This window comes from Dasypus novemcinctus, chromosome 15 (genome assembly GCF_030445035.2).
Source record: "Dasypus novemcinctus isolate mDasNov1 chromosome 15, mDasNov1.1.hap2, whole genome shotgun sequence".
NCBI lineage: Eukaryota > Metazoa > Chordata > Mammalia > Cingulata > Dasypodidae > Dasypus > Dasypus novemcinctus.
The window spans coordinates 58,989,642-59,008,416 of NC_080687.1; the positions used below are offsets into that span (position 1 = coordinate 58,989,642).

General features: G+C 38.7%; 1 protein-coding gene across 1 annotated transcript in view; it reads left to right on the forward strand.

The window, feature by feature from the left end:
* The window catches only part of OBI1 (ORC ubiquitin ligase 1), a 56,983-nt gene that overhangs the window by 18,994 nt on the left and 19,214 nt on the right, over positions 1 to 18,775 (forward strand). The window contains exon 5 of the mRNA XM_004448752.5: positions 4,690 to 4,778. Coding sequence (XP_004448809.2) covers positions 4,690 to 4,778 — 89 coding nt within the window. The remainder of the gene's footprint in view (positions 1 to 4,689; positions 4,779 to 18,775) is intronic.

The window sequence follows — 18,775 nt, forward strand, 5'->3', positions numbered from 1 at the left end:
TATATGGTCTCCTTTGGCATTATTAAACTTCATTAAATGCTTCTTTATTAGAGCATAAGGTTCTGTAAGAAAATTTTACTCTGGACTTATAAGGATGGTGTGGAGGATATATTTAAAAGGAAAAGAATATGAAGCACAGTTAGTGTCTCTTTGCTCTTTTAATTTTCAGATGTTAAATTCTATACCCAAATTCTATATGCCCACTACTCAGAACTACTTAGGATATTTAATAAGCCCATTTTGGATGCTTAGTGGTGGTATCAGGTACTAGGCTATAAGCCAGGGCATAAATGAATTTAAAAATATGAAATGCAGAGACAAAACTTGTATGTGAAGTACAGAATAGTAACAAACTAAATCAAATACAGGAATACAAAACAATTCAGCATAAAAGATCTCTTGGAATGGGAGAAATGGACTTGTTTTCTGAAATTTTCTGGACTACGTGAGTTTTGAACTGTCATGAGGCCAGTTTTGTTACCCAATCAGTGTTGAGTATGCAGAATAGTTAGCTGAAGTCTTCTGACTCTTTTAGTGACAGCAAATAGGTAGAACTCTGCCTCTGTAACCTGAACTCAACTAAGGTTCCTGAACTTGAAAATATCCCTGATAGCTAAGGAACTAGCCAGCCTATAATGAGATGTATTAGAGAACTGTAGAACTGGTGAGAAACCTTGAAATATAGAGGTATGATATGGTATCAGGGATGGGGAAAGGAAAACAAATAAGTTTCTTATTTAAGCTTGTCATCATCAAAAAGCATTCACTAAGTGCCTCTACTTACAGTGCTATCCTTAAGAGCTTAATTCATTGTGTGTATGAGGAAGTAAATGGCTTTCCTTATATCTTCAGAGGGGCAGTAATGGTGTTTATCAGTCTCTTAAAGAATTAACTCTTGAGAATCCTGGTTGGTGAGCAGAAATGAAAATAAGCAGGTACCAAGAGCCAAAAAGGAACATAGATTAATCTAAATATGAGAGTTAAGATTTAGGCCCCCAAAGAGTGTCCTCTGCTTGCTTCTTTTGATCATCCTGGGGCATTTGTGTGGGGGTGGACAAGTGGTACAATCAGAAGTTCTGGAAATTAATAAAAAATGTTGGTTAAATCTTGACTTCTCTTTTTAAGGCTTTCTTGAATTAGCTTTTTTTATTTATTTTATTTTATTTTATTTTATTTTATTTATTCTTAAGTAAGATCATGCTTTATTTGACTGTTTCTGTCTGGCTAGTTCCACTCAACACAATGTCTTCAGTGTTCATCCATGCTGTAGCATGCATCAGAACTTCATTCCTTTTTGTGGTGCTTTTTGATTGACAATTCTTGTGATCCACTCAGAATATATAAGGTTTTAGTCAAACAAAGAATTTCTCCTACCAAGTTAGTGAGGCTGGTTTCTACTCTAGGAAATTTTATTTTCTTTGGTATTCACAAATGCAGTAACTAGGGAATTTAAATGAGGTAGTTTTTAAGAAGACTCTAAAATTTAGGCACACTATTTTTCTGACTATCAGGAATCAATATTAAGCCTCCAGATTTTCTAGCAATTAGTCATATATTAAGTAATTTTGTTGTTGTTTTTTGTCTTTTTATCTTTTTTTTAAAGATACATAGATCATACAAAATGTTACATAAAAAAATATAAAAGGTTCTCAATACCCCCCTCCCCACCACCCCCTTCTCCCACATCAACAACCTCTTTCATTAGTGTGGCATATTTGTTGCATTTGATGAATACATTTTGGAACACTGCTATACAGCATGGATTATAGTTTACATTGTAGTTTACACTCTCTCCCAGTCCATTCATTGGGTTATGGCAGGATATATAATGTCCTGCATCTGTCCCTGCAATATCATTTAGGACAACTCCAAGTCCTGAAAATGCCCCCATATCATACCTCTTCTTCCCCTTCCCCTATCCCTACCCTCAGCACCTCCCGTGGCCACTGTCTGCACATCAGTGATAAAGTTTCTTCCATTGCTAGAGTCACAATAATTTTATAGTAGAATACCAGTAAGGCCACTGTAATCCATATTTTATTCCTCCATCCTGAGTACCCTGGGTTGGTGATGTCCACTCCACCTCTAAATCAAGAGAGGGTTAGGTCCCACATGACTGATGGTTGGGATTCTCCTACTTGCAGTTGTAGACTCTCTCACTTCCCTGGTGTGGTGGTTGACCATCCTTATCTCCCTGAGCTAACCTGAGTAAGTCCAATCAACTGAAGAGTAGGTGTTACAACTCTGCTGAGGCTCAGGGCCTAGCTGGCACATGGACAGTCCAGAGATTCAAGTCTCCTGAGCATACAACAACCCCAGCGTCAACCATAGGTTCAATAAAAGTAACAGAAGAGGTATGGGTAGGGAGTTCACATCTGAGTCCAACTCCATCACACTCAGGAGCACAAATTCCAAAGTAGGACCCACTGGCAAGGCACTGAACTCCAGAGCCATCTGTCATGACCATAGGACCTGGGTGTCTCTGTAGTCCTCAGGAGCACAACTACCTGGGGTTGTATCTACTTCGGCTGTCTCTGAGATCCTGCTGAGACATGAGACATTTTGAAGTCTCTTAGCCATATAAACTCATTTTTCTTTACCATTTCCCCCATTTATTCAAGATCTTTTTCTAGTTGCATCACCAGCTGGTGGTTTAGTAATCCCTTGGCTCCAGGGAGGCTCATCTCCAGGAGTCATGTACCACACTGGGGAGAAGGTAATACATTTACATGCTGAGTTTGGCTTAGAGAGTGGCCACATTTGAGCAACATGGAGGCTCTCAGAGGTAACTCTTAGGCACCTTGCAGCTCTAGGCCTAGTTGAAATTTCAAGCACACAGCCTCATAAGCATAGTCATCAGTATCCAGGGCCCATCATTGGACCATCCTTATTCACTTGTCTTTGCCTTTGTACTTCAGGGATTGTTGCTGTTCCATTGGGGAGTGTGACAGAGTTCCATTGAATGGGAACTCAGCACTCAGTTGTTGTGTGAAACTCTACCCACTATGTCAATACCCAATGGACTCTACCCACTATGTCAATACCCAATGGACATACAGACATATCTGTATACCCTATATGCATGACCTGGAGAACTCCCTCCCACCCATGCATCCCCCATCAATGACACCCCACATCAGTGCTCCTCCCCTGTCATAGATGAACCCCTCTGATTCAAAACTTCTTCAAAAAGGAAGTCTAATGTATTGTAAAATTCAGTTAATAGGAAAATGAAATAGTAATGATAGGTTTAAAGATTAGAAATAGAATACATAATTTAGGAAAACTAAAATAAAGTAAAAAATAAGTTGGGGTTTTAATGAAAAATATCATTAAATAATGTTCTTTGATGTTTTGCCTTTCATCACTGATTAATAGGTATTGGCCTGTATGTGCAGTGGGAAGGCAATCTTGTCCATTTTTTCCTCAGTGTCTACGTCCTTTTTTTTTTCAACGTCTTTAAAAAATTTTATGTCACAGTAAAGTCACATATAGAATTTAAGGGGACTCCCATATACCCAACATCAAACGCTTTTCCCCTTCCCCTGCAGTGATCTTTTTACTTGTGGATGTTACATTTGCTGTAACTGATGTACAGATATTGAAATATAGCTACTAACCATGATTCCATTCTGGTTTATATTTTAGACTGTACGCTTTTATGAATTTTTGGTTACATTATGGTTTACATTTTAGACTATTCTCTTGTATAAATTTTTGGTGAAATTTAACATGTCCTGTATCCATCTCTGCAGGATCATGCAGAACACTTCCATTGCCCCCCAGTTACCCCCTCTTCCATCTATTCTGTTCCTCTTTCCTCCTCTCCTCGGGGCCCACAGTGACAACCAAGCTTCACTACTTGAAGGATGAGATTCATAGATACTTGCGACAATGTTGAGGGCTTAACACGGTAGTCTGTCCTCCCCCATTGGGAGCCACCCATGCTTTCAAGAGACACTCTCCGCTCTATTTGAAAACATCAGGCCTCCCCAGGATGGGGGCATAACACCTTCCTGCTCATTGTGTGGGTCTCCACCCACTGATATAAGACACTATGACAAATTTTTAGATAAAATACAATTCAAGGAAGAATGGGATTTTTAAAAAAAATCAAAGGTGAGTCATGGAATTTATGAGAAAATATTAACCTAATTTTGAGGGTTCCAGAATTTGTGAGCTAAGGCTTTGGGAAAACCTTTTTGAAGAAAGGAATCTTATGATTTAGTTATATTAGATTTGTTATCACTAGACATGCATTTTTAAATAATAACCAAAAAAATCAATCTAATAGCTTAAAGAATTTACTCTTCAGCATTATTTTTGCTAATAATTTCATGTAGTATAATTAAAGTGCTTAAAGTATTCAGTTATGTGAAAAAGAAAAAAGAGCATGTATTTATACCATTAGTATAGTCTCTTACTGGATCTGTATTAACTAACATAACTCTGTTTATTTTCTCAGATAGGAGATTTGCAAAAGTGCTTGGGGAATATGAATTAAAAATGCCTGGTTGTGTTCCTGGTTTTACAAGTCATTCCCAGTAGTGATTTTAAGTTTCTTAAGACCATGCTCTAGTATTTGGTTTTCTGATACTATTGCTCTAAAAAATATAGGTGGCTCATGTCATAATTTTATATCACTTTTGTTTTAGCTTGTGCTTAATTATTTTCAACTTTTTTTTTCAGACAAATAAAAAATTGAAATTGGAAAATGGTGGTCTCGTGAGGGAGAATTTACGACTCAAGGCTGAAGTTGATAACAGATCACCCCAGAAGTATGTATTTTGCTCACAGAGCAGTGTTTCAGATCATGTCAGTGTTTTAAATAGGCTACTGTGATAATGTGATTTTCATTTGATTCTTTATTGAAACATGTAGGCTTAGGGTTAGGTAGAATGTTTGCTTCTAATAGTCAAATATATAATTGTGTTATTGGTAAAATCTTAGCCTAGTTAAGGCTAATTTTGAAGAAAGGATTTCATTCTTAATATTTTCAACCTTTTCTTTATCAGATTTGCAAGAGGTTATTTTATGTGACCTTTTATGTAACCTTCACTTGACTTTACATGTAACTGTTTAATAGTATTGATAAGTAGTAAGCAGATTGACATATTGCCTTTTGGCTGGTTTTTTTTTTTTTTTTTTTTTGAGGTAATTATAATAAGGGTTAACATTTTGTGCCTGGCACAAACCCATGATGTAGACCTATTATTATTTTCTGTTTAAGCATAAGAAAACAAAGGCATTGAGAGATTAAATTAATTTACCTAAATCTGCCCAGCTAGTAAGTGGTAGAAATAAAGAGTATGAACTCAGGTAGCCTGGCCCCAGAGTCTGTGCTTTTAACCATTACACTAAAAAGCCTAAAATAGAATTTAAAGTCTCACACGCTGAATTTTGGACTGATTTAAAACTAAAACAATTAAGTGCATTTATTCTTTGTTGATGGGATGGTTTTCATTCCATTCCAGAGATAAGAGATGGCAAGTATTGATCCCTTTAACAGTTAGTTTGCCTGCTTAAAATTATTAAAAAGAATTGGGGGAGACAGGAAGTGGACTTGGCCCAACAGATAGGGTGTCCGCCTACCACATGGGAGGTCTGAGGTGCAAATCCCAGGACTCCTTGACCCGTGTGGAACTGGCCCATGCACAGTGCTGATGCGCACAAGGAGTGCCGTGCCACGCAGGGGTGTCCCCCGCATAGGGGAGCCCCATGTGCAAGGAGTGCTCCCCGTAAGGAGAGCCACCCAGCGTGAAAGGAAGTGCAGCCTGCCCAAGAATGGCACTGCACACACGGAGAGCTGATATAACAAGATGATGCAACAAAAAGAAACAGATTCCCAGTGCCACTGATAAGGGTAGAAGTGGTCACAAAAGTACACACAGCAAATGGACACAGAAAGCAGACAACTCAGGGAGGGGGGGAGGGGGAGAGAAATTAAAAAAAAAAAAGAATTGGGAATTGTGATTTGAAGATGGAGAGAAAATGGAAGTTAGTGCTGGAGATTCTTTTTTTAGGACAAGTGAGAAAATAATATGGTCACCAAGGTCAGGCAGAGTCTGAGGAACAACATGTCAGGACTATACACTCTTTTCTCATTCAACCACTAGACTTCATTTCTTTTTATTGGAAAAAAACAAGGCAAGCATAAGCAAACAATAGAAAATATCCTACCAAAAATAGTTCCGTGCTTATCATTTGAAAAGGAAAAAACATCACCTTCATTAAAACCAAGTATGCTATCAAGAATTGGTAGAAGTGAGCCATATTCAGAACAGAGATGGCTAATGAAGAGAGAGAGAAGCCTAGCTTTTACTGTTAAGTAGTTCCTTCCCCTCTCCTTTCCGACCCTCTTTTTCTTTCACTTGGTTTAGGTAATGTCCTACTTTGACAAATTAGTGAAATAAGCTTAGGAAGTGTTGTTATGCGGCGGTTTGAATCTCTGTTCCTCTCATATATTGGCAGCTCTCTTTGCCAGCCATGGTAATGCTTGTCCATTAGCCATTTCCCACAGCAGACTGAATGGAACTATAAAGCTATTTTGTTTGTAGCTTTTATTTCTTGAAAAGATGCCCACCAGATTTCAGATTTGATGCCAGCCACAAGGATATGTGTTTTTAAATATCCATGACTCCAGCTTGATAAATTACCAAGAACTGAAGAATCTCACCTAAGGAAACCTGGCTTAGTTCTACTCTGAAAGAAAAAGACACACATCTGGATCTGATAAAACTTTAGGAGTTGCTATCCTTTCTTTCCTTCCCCTTCCCTCACCTTTAATGTACAAAGTTTCACTTGAAAAGTGATTTGAGCTGACCCCTTTTCTAGATCAATTTGCAGTGCATTGAGGTATTAAATGCATCCCATTTGATTTATAACCTTGTTTACTCTGCATCACCAAACCCTAGTGGAATTCAGAGAGAATCTGACCGCAGCTGAAAATACTCAGATCTGGTTCATCTGAGGAGGGCTCCTATCTTGTATGAAAAAGAGTATGAAATTCCAGAAGTATAAAAGTAAATGCAGGCAAAGAAACACCACCTATTCCATTTCATTCCTTTGGTTTAGGAAGTGTCTTGACCAATTATTTTTCTCTTGTCCACTTGGTTAGGTGTCAAGTCATGTTTTTTATATGCATGACCTTAGTTTCTGATAAATCCTAACAGTTGAGCAGATATTCTATAATCATATGGAAAAGACACCTTTAAAATTGAAACACTAAAGAAGGAAAAAATTAGGAGGATCTTTTTTCCTAAGAGTCTCAAACAGATGTGCTGTTGCCCCAAAATTAGATTAACATCTAATGTGACTGTTTTAGTTTGCTAAATACTGCCAGAGCAACATACAAGAAATGAGTTGGCTTTTCCAGTGGGCTTAACTTAATGAGCTTACAGTTCTGAGACCGTGAAAGTGTCCATATCAAGGCATCATCAAAGATGCTTTTTCCCGAGCTGCAGCTGTGGGTGATCCGGCACATGGCAATGTTGGCTGCCTCTCCCCTCTCCTCTGGGCCTCATTGCTTTCAGCTTCTGGATAGAGTGGCTTCCTCTCAGCTTCTGGGTTCCATTGATTTCAGATTCTGTCTCCCGGGACCTTCTCTCTTGGCTTCTGGGTTTCTCCTGGTCTCTGCAGCGTTTTTTGTGTGTCTGAGGCTTTTTAATCCTCTGTTTATAAAGGACTCCAGTAGGAGGATTAAGACCTACCTTGAGGGAAGTGGATTTGGCTCAACAGATAGAGCATCCGCCTACCACATGGGAGGTCCAGGATTCAAACCCAGGGCCCATGTGATGAGCTGGCCCGTGCGCATCGCTGATGTGTGCAAGGAGTGCCGTGCCACACGGGTGTCCCCCGCCTAGGGGAGCCCCACACACAAGGAATGCGCCCTGTAAGGAGAGCCCCCCAGCGCGAGAAAAGTGCAGCCTGCCCAGGAATGGTGCCACACACACAAAGAGCTGACGCAGCAAGATGACACAACAAAAAGATACACGGATTCCCCGTGTCACTGACAAGAATACAGGTGGACACAGAAGGGCGCACAGTGAATGGACAGAGAGCAGACAGCTTGGGAGAGGGGGGGTGGGGAAGGGGAGAGATATAAATAAAAAATTAATTAAAAAAAAAAATACCTACTTTGGGTTACACAATCTATTCTGAGGCCCTTAACTTAAGTAATATAATCAAAAGGTCCCACCTACAATAGGTGTACATGCCCAGGAATGGATTAACTTTAAGAACACATTTTCTGGGGTCCACAAAAGACTCAAACCACAGTGACCAAGGGGGTCTTAAACATTTCTGTTAATCTCAACTCAATAGCATTATATAAAGGTAATAGTGTTGTTGAACAGTGCTGTAATCCTTTAAAATGGAAATTTGGATTATCATTTACTTTTTCTGCTAGTTTAAAAAAAAATTTTTTTTATTCTATCTCCTCCCCTCCATTATGTCTTTTTTTTTTTTAAAGATTTATTTATTTCTCTCCCCTTCCCCCCACCCCCTAATGTCTGCTCTCTGTAACTGCTTCTATCCTTATCAGTGGCACTGGGAATCTGTGTTTCTTTCTGTTGCGTCATCTTGTTGTATCAGCTCTCCGTGTGTGCGCCATTCTTGGGCAGGCTGCACTTCCTTTCGCCCTGGGCAGCTCTCCTTACGGGGCTCACTCCTTGTGCGTGGGGCTCCCCTACGCGGGGGACACCCCTGCGTGGCACGGCACTCCTTGTGTGCATCAGCACTGCGCATGGGCCAACTCCACACAGGTCATGGAGTCCCAGGGTTTGAACCGCGGACCTCCCATGTGGTAGGCAGATGTCCAATCCATTGGGCCAAGTCCCCTTCCCCCTCCATTATATCTTATCTTGAAGTGTGCCTGTCTATTTTCCTTTAGTAGGATATGCCACATATATCTTACTAAGCATGCTATTTTGGGTTTTGATTATTTCATTCTATTCCTTACCAAAAACTAATTGTTCTAATATCTAAGCTAAACTTGTAGTCCGGAAAAAATGCAATCTTTTTATTATTTTTATTATCATTATTATAATTACTTTATATAGCCTCTTCCTGAATTATTCTTTCTTTGCTAAAATACTTTACTTCACCTGGAGGAAAACCAATAGTTTGCTCCTTCAGTTTTCTCTTATATGTACTCCTAAATGCATCAAATCTGATAATAAGAGCTCAAATGGTTTGTTCTTATCTTAGCATTTAAGAAGTTTTTGAAAAGGCAAGGAAAAAAGCTCCAAGTAGTTAGTGGCAATATTAATTCTTATCCATATAGACACATGGAAAGTAGCTGAGGTACAGACAGTCCCAAACATTGGGTGATCCTAATATCTTTTGTTACTGTACTTGAAAATTTGGGGCAGATTGGCCTTTAGTTAGTGGGTTCTGTGTTACTTAATGTCAGGATTTGTGGTTTAAGTAACCTTATAGACGCTAAAGAAAGCTTTGAACCTCCTTCCTAGAAAATGCATACATCTCTTCTTGTATTCACACCCACACATATCATAATTTTGCATACAATTTGAGAGAATATTTGGTTTGCTGAGTGTGTCCATAGGCTCCGAACTAGATTTTCTGCTCAATATTCTAATTTAAAATTGAAACTCAGCTATTTTAAGGGGTGTGATACATCCTTTTGTTTACAATACCTGAAGAAAACTCCTCCCAGCAACCCAAAAATATTGAATGTTTGTTTAGTTTAACACTGTACTAGGTGCTTTAAATTATGCAATGTAAATTCCTTCCCTTGACCCCTAACACAGGTTATGATCCCTTTTTTATGCTCTCTTGTGCTTTTCCTTCTTAGCACATATAACAAATGCTAATAATTATTGTTCTCTCTCTACTTCTGTGAATGTTTGAAAATTTTTATAATAAAAAATTAAAATTAGCAAAACATGATCCCTGACCCCAGGAAGTTCATAGTCTAATGAAAGCAAGAGACTAAAACCAGTTGAATGCTATAGTAATTCTAAGCCAAACAGCAGAGACAGCAATATGAATTTGGAGAATGGCAAGAGGACTATGGATGGCACCAATAAGGAGAGTCTTAATGAAAGAGACTATACTTGAGCTCAGCTTTGAAGGATGGTGATAACATTTTGAATGAGAGGAAACAGTTTGAGCTACCCCAGTCCCTTGTAACCACATATCATTATCAAGAAACATGGTGCGGGAAGTGGACTTGGCCCAATGGATAGGGCGTCCGCCTACCACATGGCGCCTACCACGGGAGGACCCTTGTGGAGCTGGCCCAAGTGCAGTGCTGATGTGCGCAAGGAGTGCCGTGACACACAGGGGTGTCCCCCACGTAGGGGAGCCCCACGTGCAAGGAATGTGCCCCGTAAGGAGCACCACCCAGTGCTAAAGAAAATGCAGCCTGCCCAAGAATAGCATAGCACACACAGAGAGCTGACACAACAACAAGATGACACAACAAAAAGAAACAGATTCCCAGTGCCGCTGATAAGGATAGAAGCGGTCACAGAAGAACACACAGCAAATGGACACAGAGAGCAGACAACTGGGGGGGGGAATAAATTAAAAATCTTAAAAAAAAAAAAAGAAACGTGGTTTCCTTTTCATACTCTTCAGAGTGAAACTCTTCTATATGATTTTCACAGCTCTCTATTATGATCATCATCACCCTACTTAGACAACTGGTTAGCATGACTTCTCTGATCCACCACCCTCTGCAGACAGGACTAGTCTCACTCTCGTATTTAGTGGTAATTTCCAAGAATGTCATACTTGCATGTGTTAAGAAATATCAAGAATGGGAAGAAGCTGAAGGGGACACTTTAGTATTGTATTTCTTTTATTCCTAAATTATCTTGGCTTCAATAACTACTCCTAAGCTATACAGGAACTGTGGATACATTTGTCCTTGAGGGAGTAAGATAGTCCTTAGTGTTTCTCTAGCTTGAAGAGGGGTGAAGAATTGACTTGTAAGGCATTTTAAGGTTCCCTGCCTTCTCTAATAGGTCTTTCTAGTCAGTTGTGCTGTTTTTTCACTCTCATCATGCCAGGCAGGGATTGTGTCTTGCCTCCAGCTATATGAGGCTGTAGAAGAGCACCTGTTCTTCCCCTCAGGAACAAACTCACCTTAATTATATGGGAAATAAAGCTACATGTACAGCCCCCCTAGGACATTTTTATCAAACTTGCTTATAATTGGATGAATGGCTTTATTTTCTATAAACATATATTCAGGAATGGTATGTGTTCTTGTCATTTGTCTTGAGTGAGATATATGGGTTTGATAATGTCTCTCTGCACGCAGCTCATTTTACTGCACAGCAATCCCAAGGCTTGACATTAAGGACCAATCTTCACCCATGTGCCAACTCCTTTGGGGGCAGGATAAAAGCTCTAGACACACTGTGGACAGTGAGCAGTATTTCCTGTTATTAGTATATGAAAAGAAGCGCCCTGAAAAGGAAAGTATAGGCTTTGTAGGTTATAACCTCGGCTTTGTTTCCCTGTTTGCTGTATTTGTGTTCTTTGAGCTATCTCATCTACTCCCATGACCTAATAATCATCTGCCTATATGTCAGAGATTACAAAATAAAATCTAAAGTCTTTGGCTTCAGCTTCTCTTCTGAACTTTAGATTTATATTTCTGTCCATTTCATACCTTTGCCTGAGGCCTGATCTTCGCTCTTCAGATAGACTGCCTGGATTCAAATTTCCCTGCTTCCACTCTGCCCCTTTCTTCCACCCAGTTCATTTTTCACCCTAGTCAAAATTATCTTTTTACAAATATAAATCAAATTATTTAAATCTCCTGCCTAAAACTATCCAGTGCCTTCCTAAAATGAAATCCAAACTCTTTACCGTGGTCTAAACTCCTGCCTCTTCTACTTCATCTCATTCTAGCTCCCCTTGGCTCATCCTGCTCCAGCCATTATGGCCTTTATCTCTTTGTAAAACAAGCTGAATTTGTTCCCTTTGCTTAGAATGTTCTGCTTTGAGATCTTTGCATAGCTGTCTCCTTCTGTCATCAGGCCTTTCTTGATCCTGCCTTTTAGAGTAGAAGTCCCCTTTAATGCCTTCTACTTCCTTACTCTGTCCTATTATAACACGATAATAATAAAATCAGGTATAATCAGGCAGTATAGCATGGTGATTATGAGCACAGGTTTTGGAGCCAGAATCCCTAGGCCTGAACACTGGCTCTATCAACTTACTAGCTCTGTGGTATTAGAAAGTTATTTAACCTTTCTATATCTGTTTTAGTCTTACTATAAAATGAGACCAACACATTTTATAATCTTATAGGTGTAGTGAGAATTCAGTGGATTAAAACATGTAATATCCTTCAAATAGAGCCCATAGTTAATGCTCAGTAAATGTTAGTTAATATTATTATCTTCATAATCCTTATCACTGTCTAAAATTATCTTGTTCATTTAATTGCTTGACCTGTAAACCACAAGAGTAAGGCCGTTGCTGCCTTCTTAACTTCCAAAACCCCATCACCTAGGGGACACCTAGGTGTCACTTGAATAATTGAAAAAAATAAATCCATGACACTGGTTAAATTACTTCTTTGAGCTTCCTTCTTAGGGGTTGAATTGTATCCCACCAAAAAAAACATATTGGTACCTGACACCTGATACCTTTGAGTGTGACCTTATTGGGAAATAGGGTCATTGCAAATGGAACTAATTAAGATAAAATGAGATCATACTGGAAGTAGGATGGGCTCTTACAAGAAGGGGAGAATGCCATGTGATGGCTGCAGAAGAGTTGAGGCTATTCTCTTCATCAGAAGGCAAGAGAGAGGCATGGAATGATCTTCCTATAGATTTCCTGGGACTGCTCTAACAAAGTACCACAAACTGGGTGATTTACAACAACAGAAATTGGTTGTAATGGATGTGTCATGATGATGGGAACGAGTGTTGTTGGGGGGGGGGAGAGGGGGGGTGGGGGGGTGGGGTTGAATGGGACCTCACATATATATTTTTAATGTAATATTATTACAAAGTCAATAAAAAATTAAAAAAAAAAAAAAAAAAAAAGAAATTGGTTGTCTCACAGTTCTGGAAGGTAGAGGTTCAAGAGCAAGATTTCAGAAGGGCCATGTTCCCCCCGAGTTCATAGGGAAGAATCTGTTCCTTGCCTTTCTCCAGGCTTGTGGTGGCTGATAGTCCTTGGTATTCCTTAACTGGTTACATAACGCAGTCTCTGGTTGACACAGAGGCAGTCTTCTCTCTCCTTGTGTATCCTCTTCCTTCTTATAAAGCCTCCAGTTACGTTAGGCCCTGATCCCCATCTTTCAAAGACTGTTTCCAAATAAGGTCGCCTTGACTGGGATTAGGACTTGAACACTTCTCCTTAGAGGATACAGTTCAACCCATAACATGCTGTTTTCTTTATGTAAAATATGGGTAATAGGTCTTTGTCTCTCTTGTGGAGTTGTGAGGATTAAAGGATATAATCTGTATATAATTGGTACAATATGTAGTACAAAGAACAAGTGAAGGTAGGTTGGGAGTAGGAAGGGTTTGAATATGTATCTAAATAATTGTCTCCCTTACACCCCAACCCCCACCCATCCCACAAAAGATTGTTTATCCTCTTGCTTTGTCCCTGTCCTCTTTAATGGCTTTATGCTCATCTAGTTACTTAAGATAAAAACCTCAATCTTATGTTCCTCCACCCGTTCTCCTCATCCCATACCTAATTATTCAGTATGTTTATAAATTCTACCTATTATATGCCTCTGTAATAATCCATCTTCTTACTGTTCGCACTAGTTTAGGTCCCACATTATTTCTTGCTTAGTGTATGGTAACAATCGTACAATTACTTGCTCTTTTTTTTCTTCCCCAAACCCTCAAGCATCTGCTTTATTGTTGTCTGAATTCTAGAATATAAATTTAGTCATTTCATTCCCCTGCTTAATAGTGATTCCCCACTGCCTGCTCCTAAAGCCCAAATTTCTTAGTAGATAGAGTGTAGGAATGAGGCTTCTTTCTTAGTGACTCCAGCTTATCCTCCTCGCCTCTTCTCTTGCCTCCATTTTCTTGTACTGTGCCTAGGCCATGGTGCATATCTCACTGGGGCCGGTTTCCCTGTGTCATGGCATGCCTATATACCTTTGCTCATGCCTTTTCACTTGTCTTGTTGGGCACTTTCCTTTTGCCTTCTCCTTTAAAATTTTGCTGGTAAATTTCTATCATCCATCATTTGAGATTTAACCTTCTTGTTGGTTTATCTGTGAGGCCCTTCATAATTTGTCCAGACAGAAGAAACACTTTCCCATGCTTTGCCAATTATTATGCCCTATTGTTTTAATAATCACATTGTATTGTAACCAGTTCCATGTTCAGTTAATCTGTCAGTTTGGAGCTAATACGTTTAAACACATATACACAGATTTATATTTATACAAGTATGTACATGGATACATATATGTGTGCATGTGTGGGTACTTCCTTCTTTGGGGCCTGGTGGAAGGAAGGTACCTTTTTACTTTGTACTACCACTTGGAGGACACTGATCAGGGATTAAGGTTTTAAGCTTGAAATATAAGGGTTTAAGAGGGCAGGAAATCAAATTCCTGGCATTCTCTCCCAATGAGGAGGGCAGAGGGATTTCCTGGAGGTTTTCTTTCTAAATTGTACCAAAGGTTGAGGGTTAAAAGGAAAGGAGGAAGAAATATTAGCAGTTGCCTGTCTCTGGACCAGGATTTCTGGTCTAAATCTTATTTGAACCAGTTTTTTTCTGTCCTTCCGTATTGACTCTGAGCCGAGCCGCGGCAGCACCTCTCTGCTTCATAGGACATTTCTGTCTATCCTGTGTCCCAAGACATGCTAGTACCACTTGGACTACTCCGGGCTTTCTGCTTCCTCATCAGCACCCCTGGTCTCGCTGGCCTTGCCGGTTGTCCCTTCTTGACCTGTTCTGGCTTTTTCTGTATTTCATGATTCTGCTCTCACAAATGCTGTGATTCCTGGTATTTGACCCCAGCCTGATCTGATAACTGATTCTGCTGTGCCCTTTGGTTTTCCCTGAAGGGTAACTTGTAGACTGTCAGGGGAGCCTAATGATACCCTCGGGCCAGACTGTGACAGCCTGGGTGAGCTCAGGCCCCTTAGCCGCTTGAGGGGCCCTTTTCTGGCTCTTCAGCTAATTGGGGATGGGCATTTATTGCTGTTTTCTGTGGGCTTCTCTTTATTGTAGTGATAAGATATTTTAGGAGCCTGCGCTGCATGCTAATGATTAAGCAATAAGGTTGTCAGGCATTATAAACTACATGTGAACAGGGATGGTATCTTCCACTTTTTTTGTTTTCCTTCCTCATTAGCCCCTCAGCACAAATTAGTCCTCAATAATTGTTATCTGAGTAATAATTACAGGGTGTCTGGATCAGAGATTTTTGTTTTGTTTCTGATTGTTCCCTATGTTGAAACAGAGAGAGAGAGAATTTAGCTAAGGTGAAAAATGTTTAGATACTAACCCAGAGATTTAGGTATGCTGTTTTCCTCCCAGGATAGTTACAAACGTTTTTTCGTAAGTACTGAGATTTTGTTCTTGCCACTGTTATTATATTTTAGGTGTATAATAAGTCCTTTATTCCTCTTAGAACTGTAAAAAGATATGAAATAGCATGTCTTATTGTTCCCCTTAAAGTTTAGGATCCCCATTGATGCCACGTAAACTTTAATGCTAATATTTTCTTTTCTTTTGGGGCAGAAAATTGGGGCATTTTTGGATAGAGTTGAAATGAAATATGTTTGTCAAATAAAATGCAATTTATTCCAAAGTAGAAAGACTAGTCTGTCTTCACACAATGCAGAGAAAGTGCATTCTCTTTTGAGTAAGTCTACCCAGTTCGCTGCCAAGAGATACAGAAAGCAGCTTTGGAAATGGAAGCTAACTAGATATGATTTCCAAGCAAAGGGTCAGGGATCAAGTCCCAGGCAACACAGGGCAGGGAAGAAAAGTGGCCAGCATGAAACACAGTTTAATTTTGTTTCTTTTTAAAACCCCTGCTGTCCCTGTCTGTGGACCAGCCCTTTTAAGAAATTTACCAAAAGAAAGACTAACTAGTGCATTCCTTTTCAATTCGTATACACTGCCTATACTTGGTAATTTCTGTAAAGAATCTCTAGGTATCTCAGCAGGAATTTTCTACACCATAATTTTCAACTAACAATGTATGGTTGCTTTAATAAAACAAAGCACACATTTAAAAAAAAAACCTTCCTTTAACAAATTATGTTAAAATAATATGAGCTATTACTTTAAAACTCTGCATTCTATTTGAAAACTTGCAAAGCAGACCCTACCTAAATTTTTAAACAGTACTTTTGGGAGTTGTAGGAAAAAGAAGGATTTACCGTAAGAGACTTAAGTCTGTCTGGTGCCACTGTCCATGTAATGCTTTGTCTTTAAGGGGGAAATTGTGGCCTTTTAAAATTTTTGCAAATATTTAAGCACCTTTTTTTATGATAAAACTATGATGCAACTTAACATAGCTTGTATTTTTTTCTTCCTCAAAATAAGACCCTGCGAAAAGAACCACTGTAGTGTTTAGATTTAAAAATTTGCATATAAATTTTGCTTATTTCACATAAATAACTTATTTTCCTTATAGTTGAAGATACCTGCTGATGATGCACAAGGTAGACAAGATGAGCATGTATACCTTCTGTACTTAACACATTTAAAAACTGCTTTTAGTTCATGATTCTGGTTTAGATTTATTCTTCTTTTATCTGGTTAAAATAGTTAACCTGCTTTGAACCGGCAAATGCCAAGGTATTGTGTCTACATGGAGTGGATAACTGCCACTTTAATAAATGATTTTAGGTAGTTCCAAAATATTCTTGGACTTGTGCCTTGCACATAATAAGTATTTGATAAATATTTATTGACTTAGTGCATAAATATAAGAATGTATTCCCACATCTTATTTTACTTCTTCTCTGTGTTTTGATATGTAAATGTCAGTATTAATAAATACAATAACAATGCCATTCACTTGACTGTATATACAGACTTTGCACACAGTAAACCTAGCTTATATTTTGATGTGAAGTGATAAATCAGTATTGCTGTTATTTGACACAAGGGATTTTGTGTCAAATACTTGGGTTTTGGCTTCACACATGGTGTCTGGAGTCAGACAGGCTTGGATTTAACCTGGTCCCAGCCACTTAAATGCTCTGTGATTTTGAACAAGATATTTAACCCTTTTAAGCTTCTTGTTTCCCAGCTTTAAAATAAGAATTAAGAACTTGCTTCATAAAGTGAACATGACAAATTAAATGAGAAAATACATGTCAACATATAGCATTGTACTTGGCATCAAATAAATCCTCAGTAAAATGTGACTGCTGTTCTTATTGTCATCATCGTTAATAATGGTCACTTATACTACTGTTAAAGATTTATTTCTTACACTTACTCTTGGTATCTTCAGTTAAGTATAAAATGTGATGTTATGGTGCTCTTTTGATTGTGTCGACCAAATTTCTAACCTAGTCACCTTGTGAGAAAATTAAAAATGAGGAAATATCAACTTCAGTTAATTACCTATTTGTGAGGAGGGAGAATACTTGGATAGAGAATGATAAACATCTTTAGAAACTCAAAGTTACTTTTCTTCAGGGTTTGATTGCCTATTTGAACTGTTGTAACTTTTCAAGATATTTATGCATCTCATAAATTCATATTATAAATTTGAAAATTTTTCTAAATCCTGGTTCATTTTTATTTTTACAAATAAAGGAAAATGTACAGCTAATATATAGCCCTATTTGAGGAAGTACTTTATTATATTATAGAGTATTTTTCATAATTTTTTTATTTTAAAGCTTTAGATTACATTACCTAAAAAATATAGGGGATTCCCATATACCCACTCCCTCTCCACACACATACTTTCCCACATTAACAATATCCTTCATTAGTGTGGTACATTTGTTACAATTGATGAACCCCTATTGAAGCATTGCTATTAATCATGGACTACACAATTTATAATTTATGACAAAATATACAATGGCTTGTGTGCATCACTGCAGTGACATGCAGGACAAATTCAGTGTGCAGAAATATTGCACCTAGTCTGCCCTCTCCCATCCCTCAGAACCTCTGGTGGCCACTGCCTTTACATCAATGATAAGAGTTCTTCCATTGCTAGCATAAGTCTATAGTAGAATAATAATGAGTGTACATTAGTAGTCTATTGTTCATTCCCAATCTTGAGGATTTTGGTGTTACAACTCTACTGAAATTCAGGGCTCAACTGGCACATGGATGGACCAAAGATTTTAGTCTCTGGGACATACATTTATCAAGTAGAGTGCTAATTATGGGTTCAAATAAAAGGGGCAGAGAGGCATGTGTAGAGAACCTATAAATAAGTCTAATTCCAAAGTAAGGCCCCTGACAGGGTGCTGAATTCCTGACCTGTCTGCCCTGCTTATATTATCTGGATATCTCTACAGCCTTCCCTCAAATACCAGTCCCTGTATTTGAGGCATTGTTTACTGTGGTGGTCAGTGAGATCCTGCTGAGACTTGCATAAGTGTAACCTCTGGAATGAACTCCAGACTCATTTTGAAATCTCTTAGCCATAAAAACTCATTTGTATTTACCATTTTCCCTCTCGGTCAAGGCCTTTTTCCAGATGCACTGCTAGTTAGTGCTTGATGATAATCCCTCAGTGCCAGGGAGGCTCATCCCTGACCCAAGTCTGTGCTCTTAACCATTACACTAAAAAGCCTGAACTAGAATTTAAAGTATC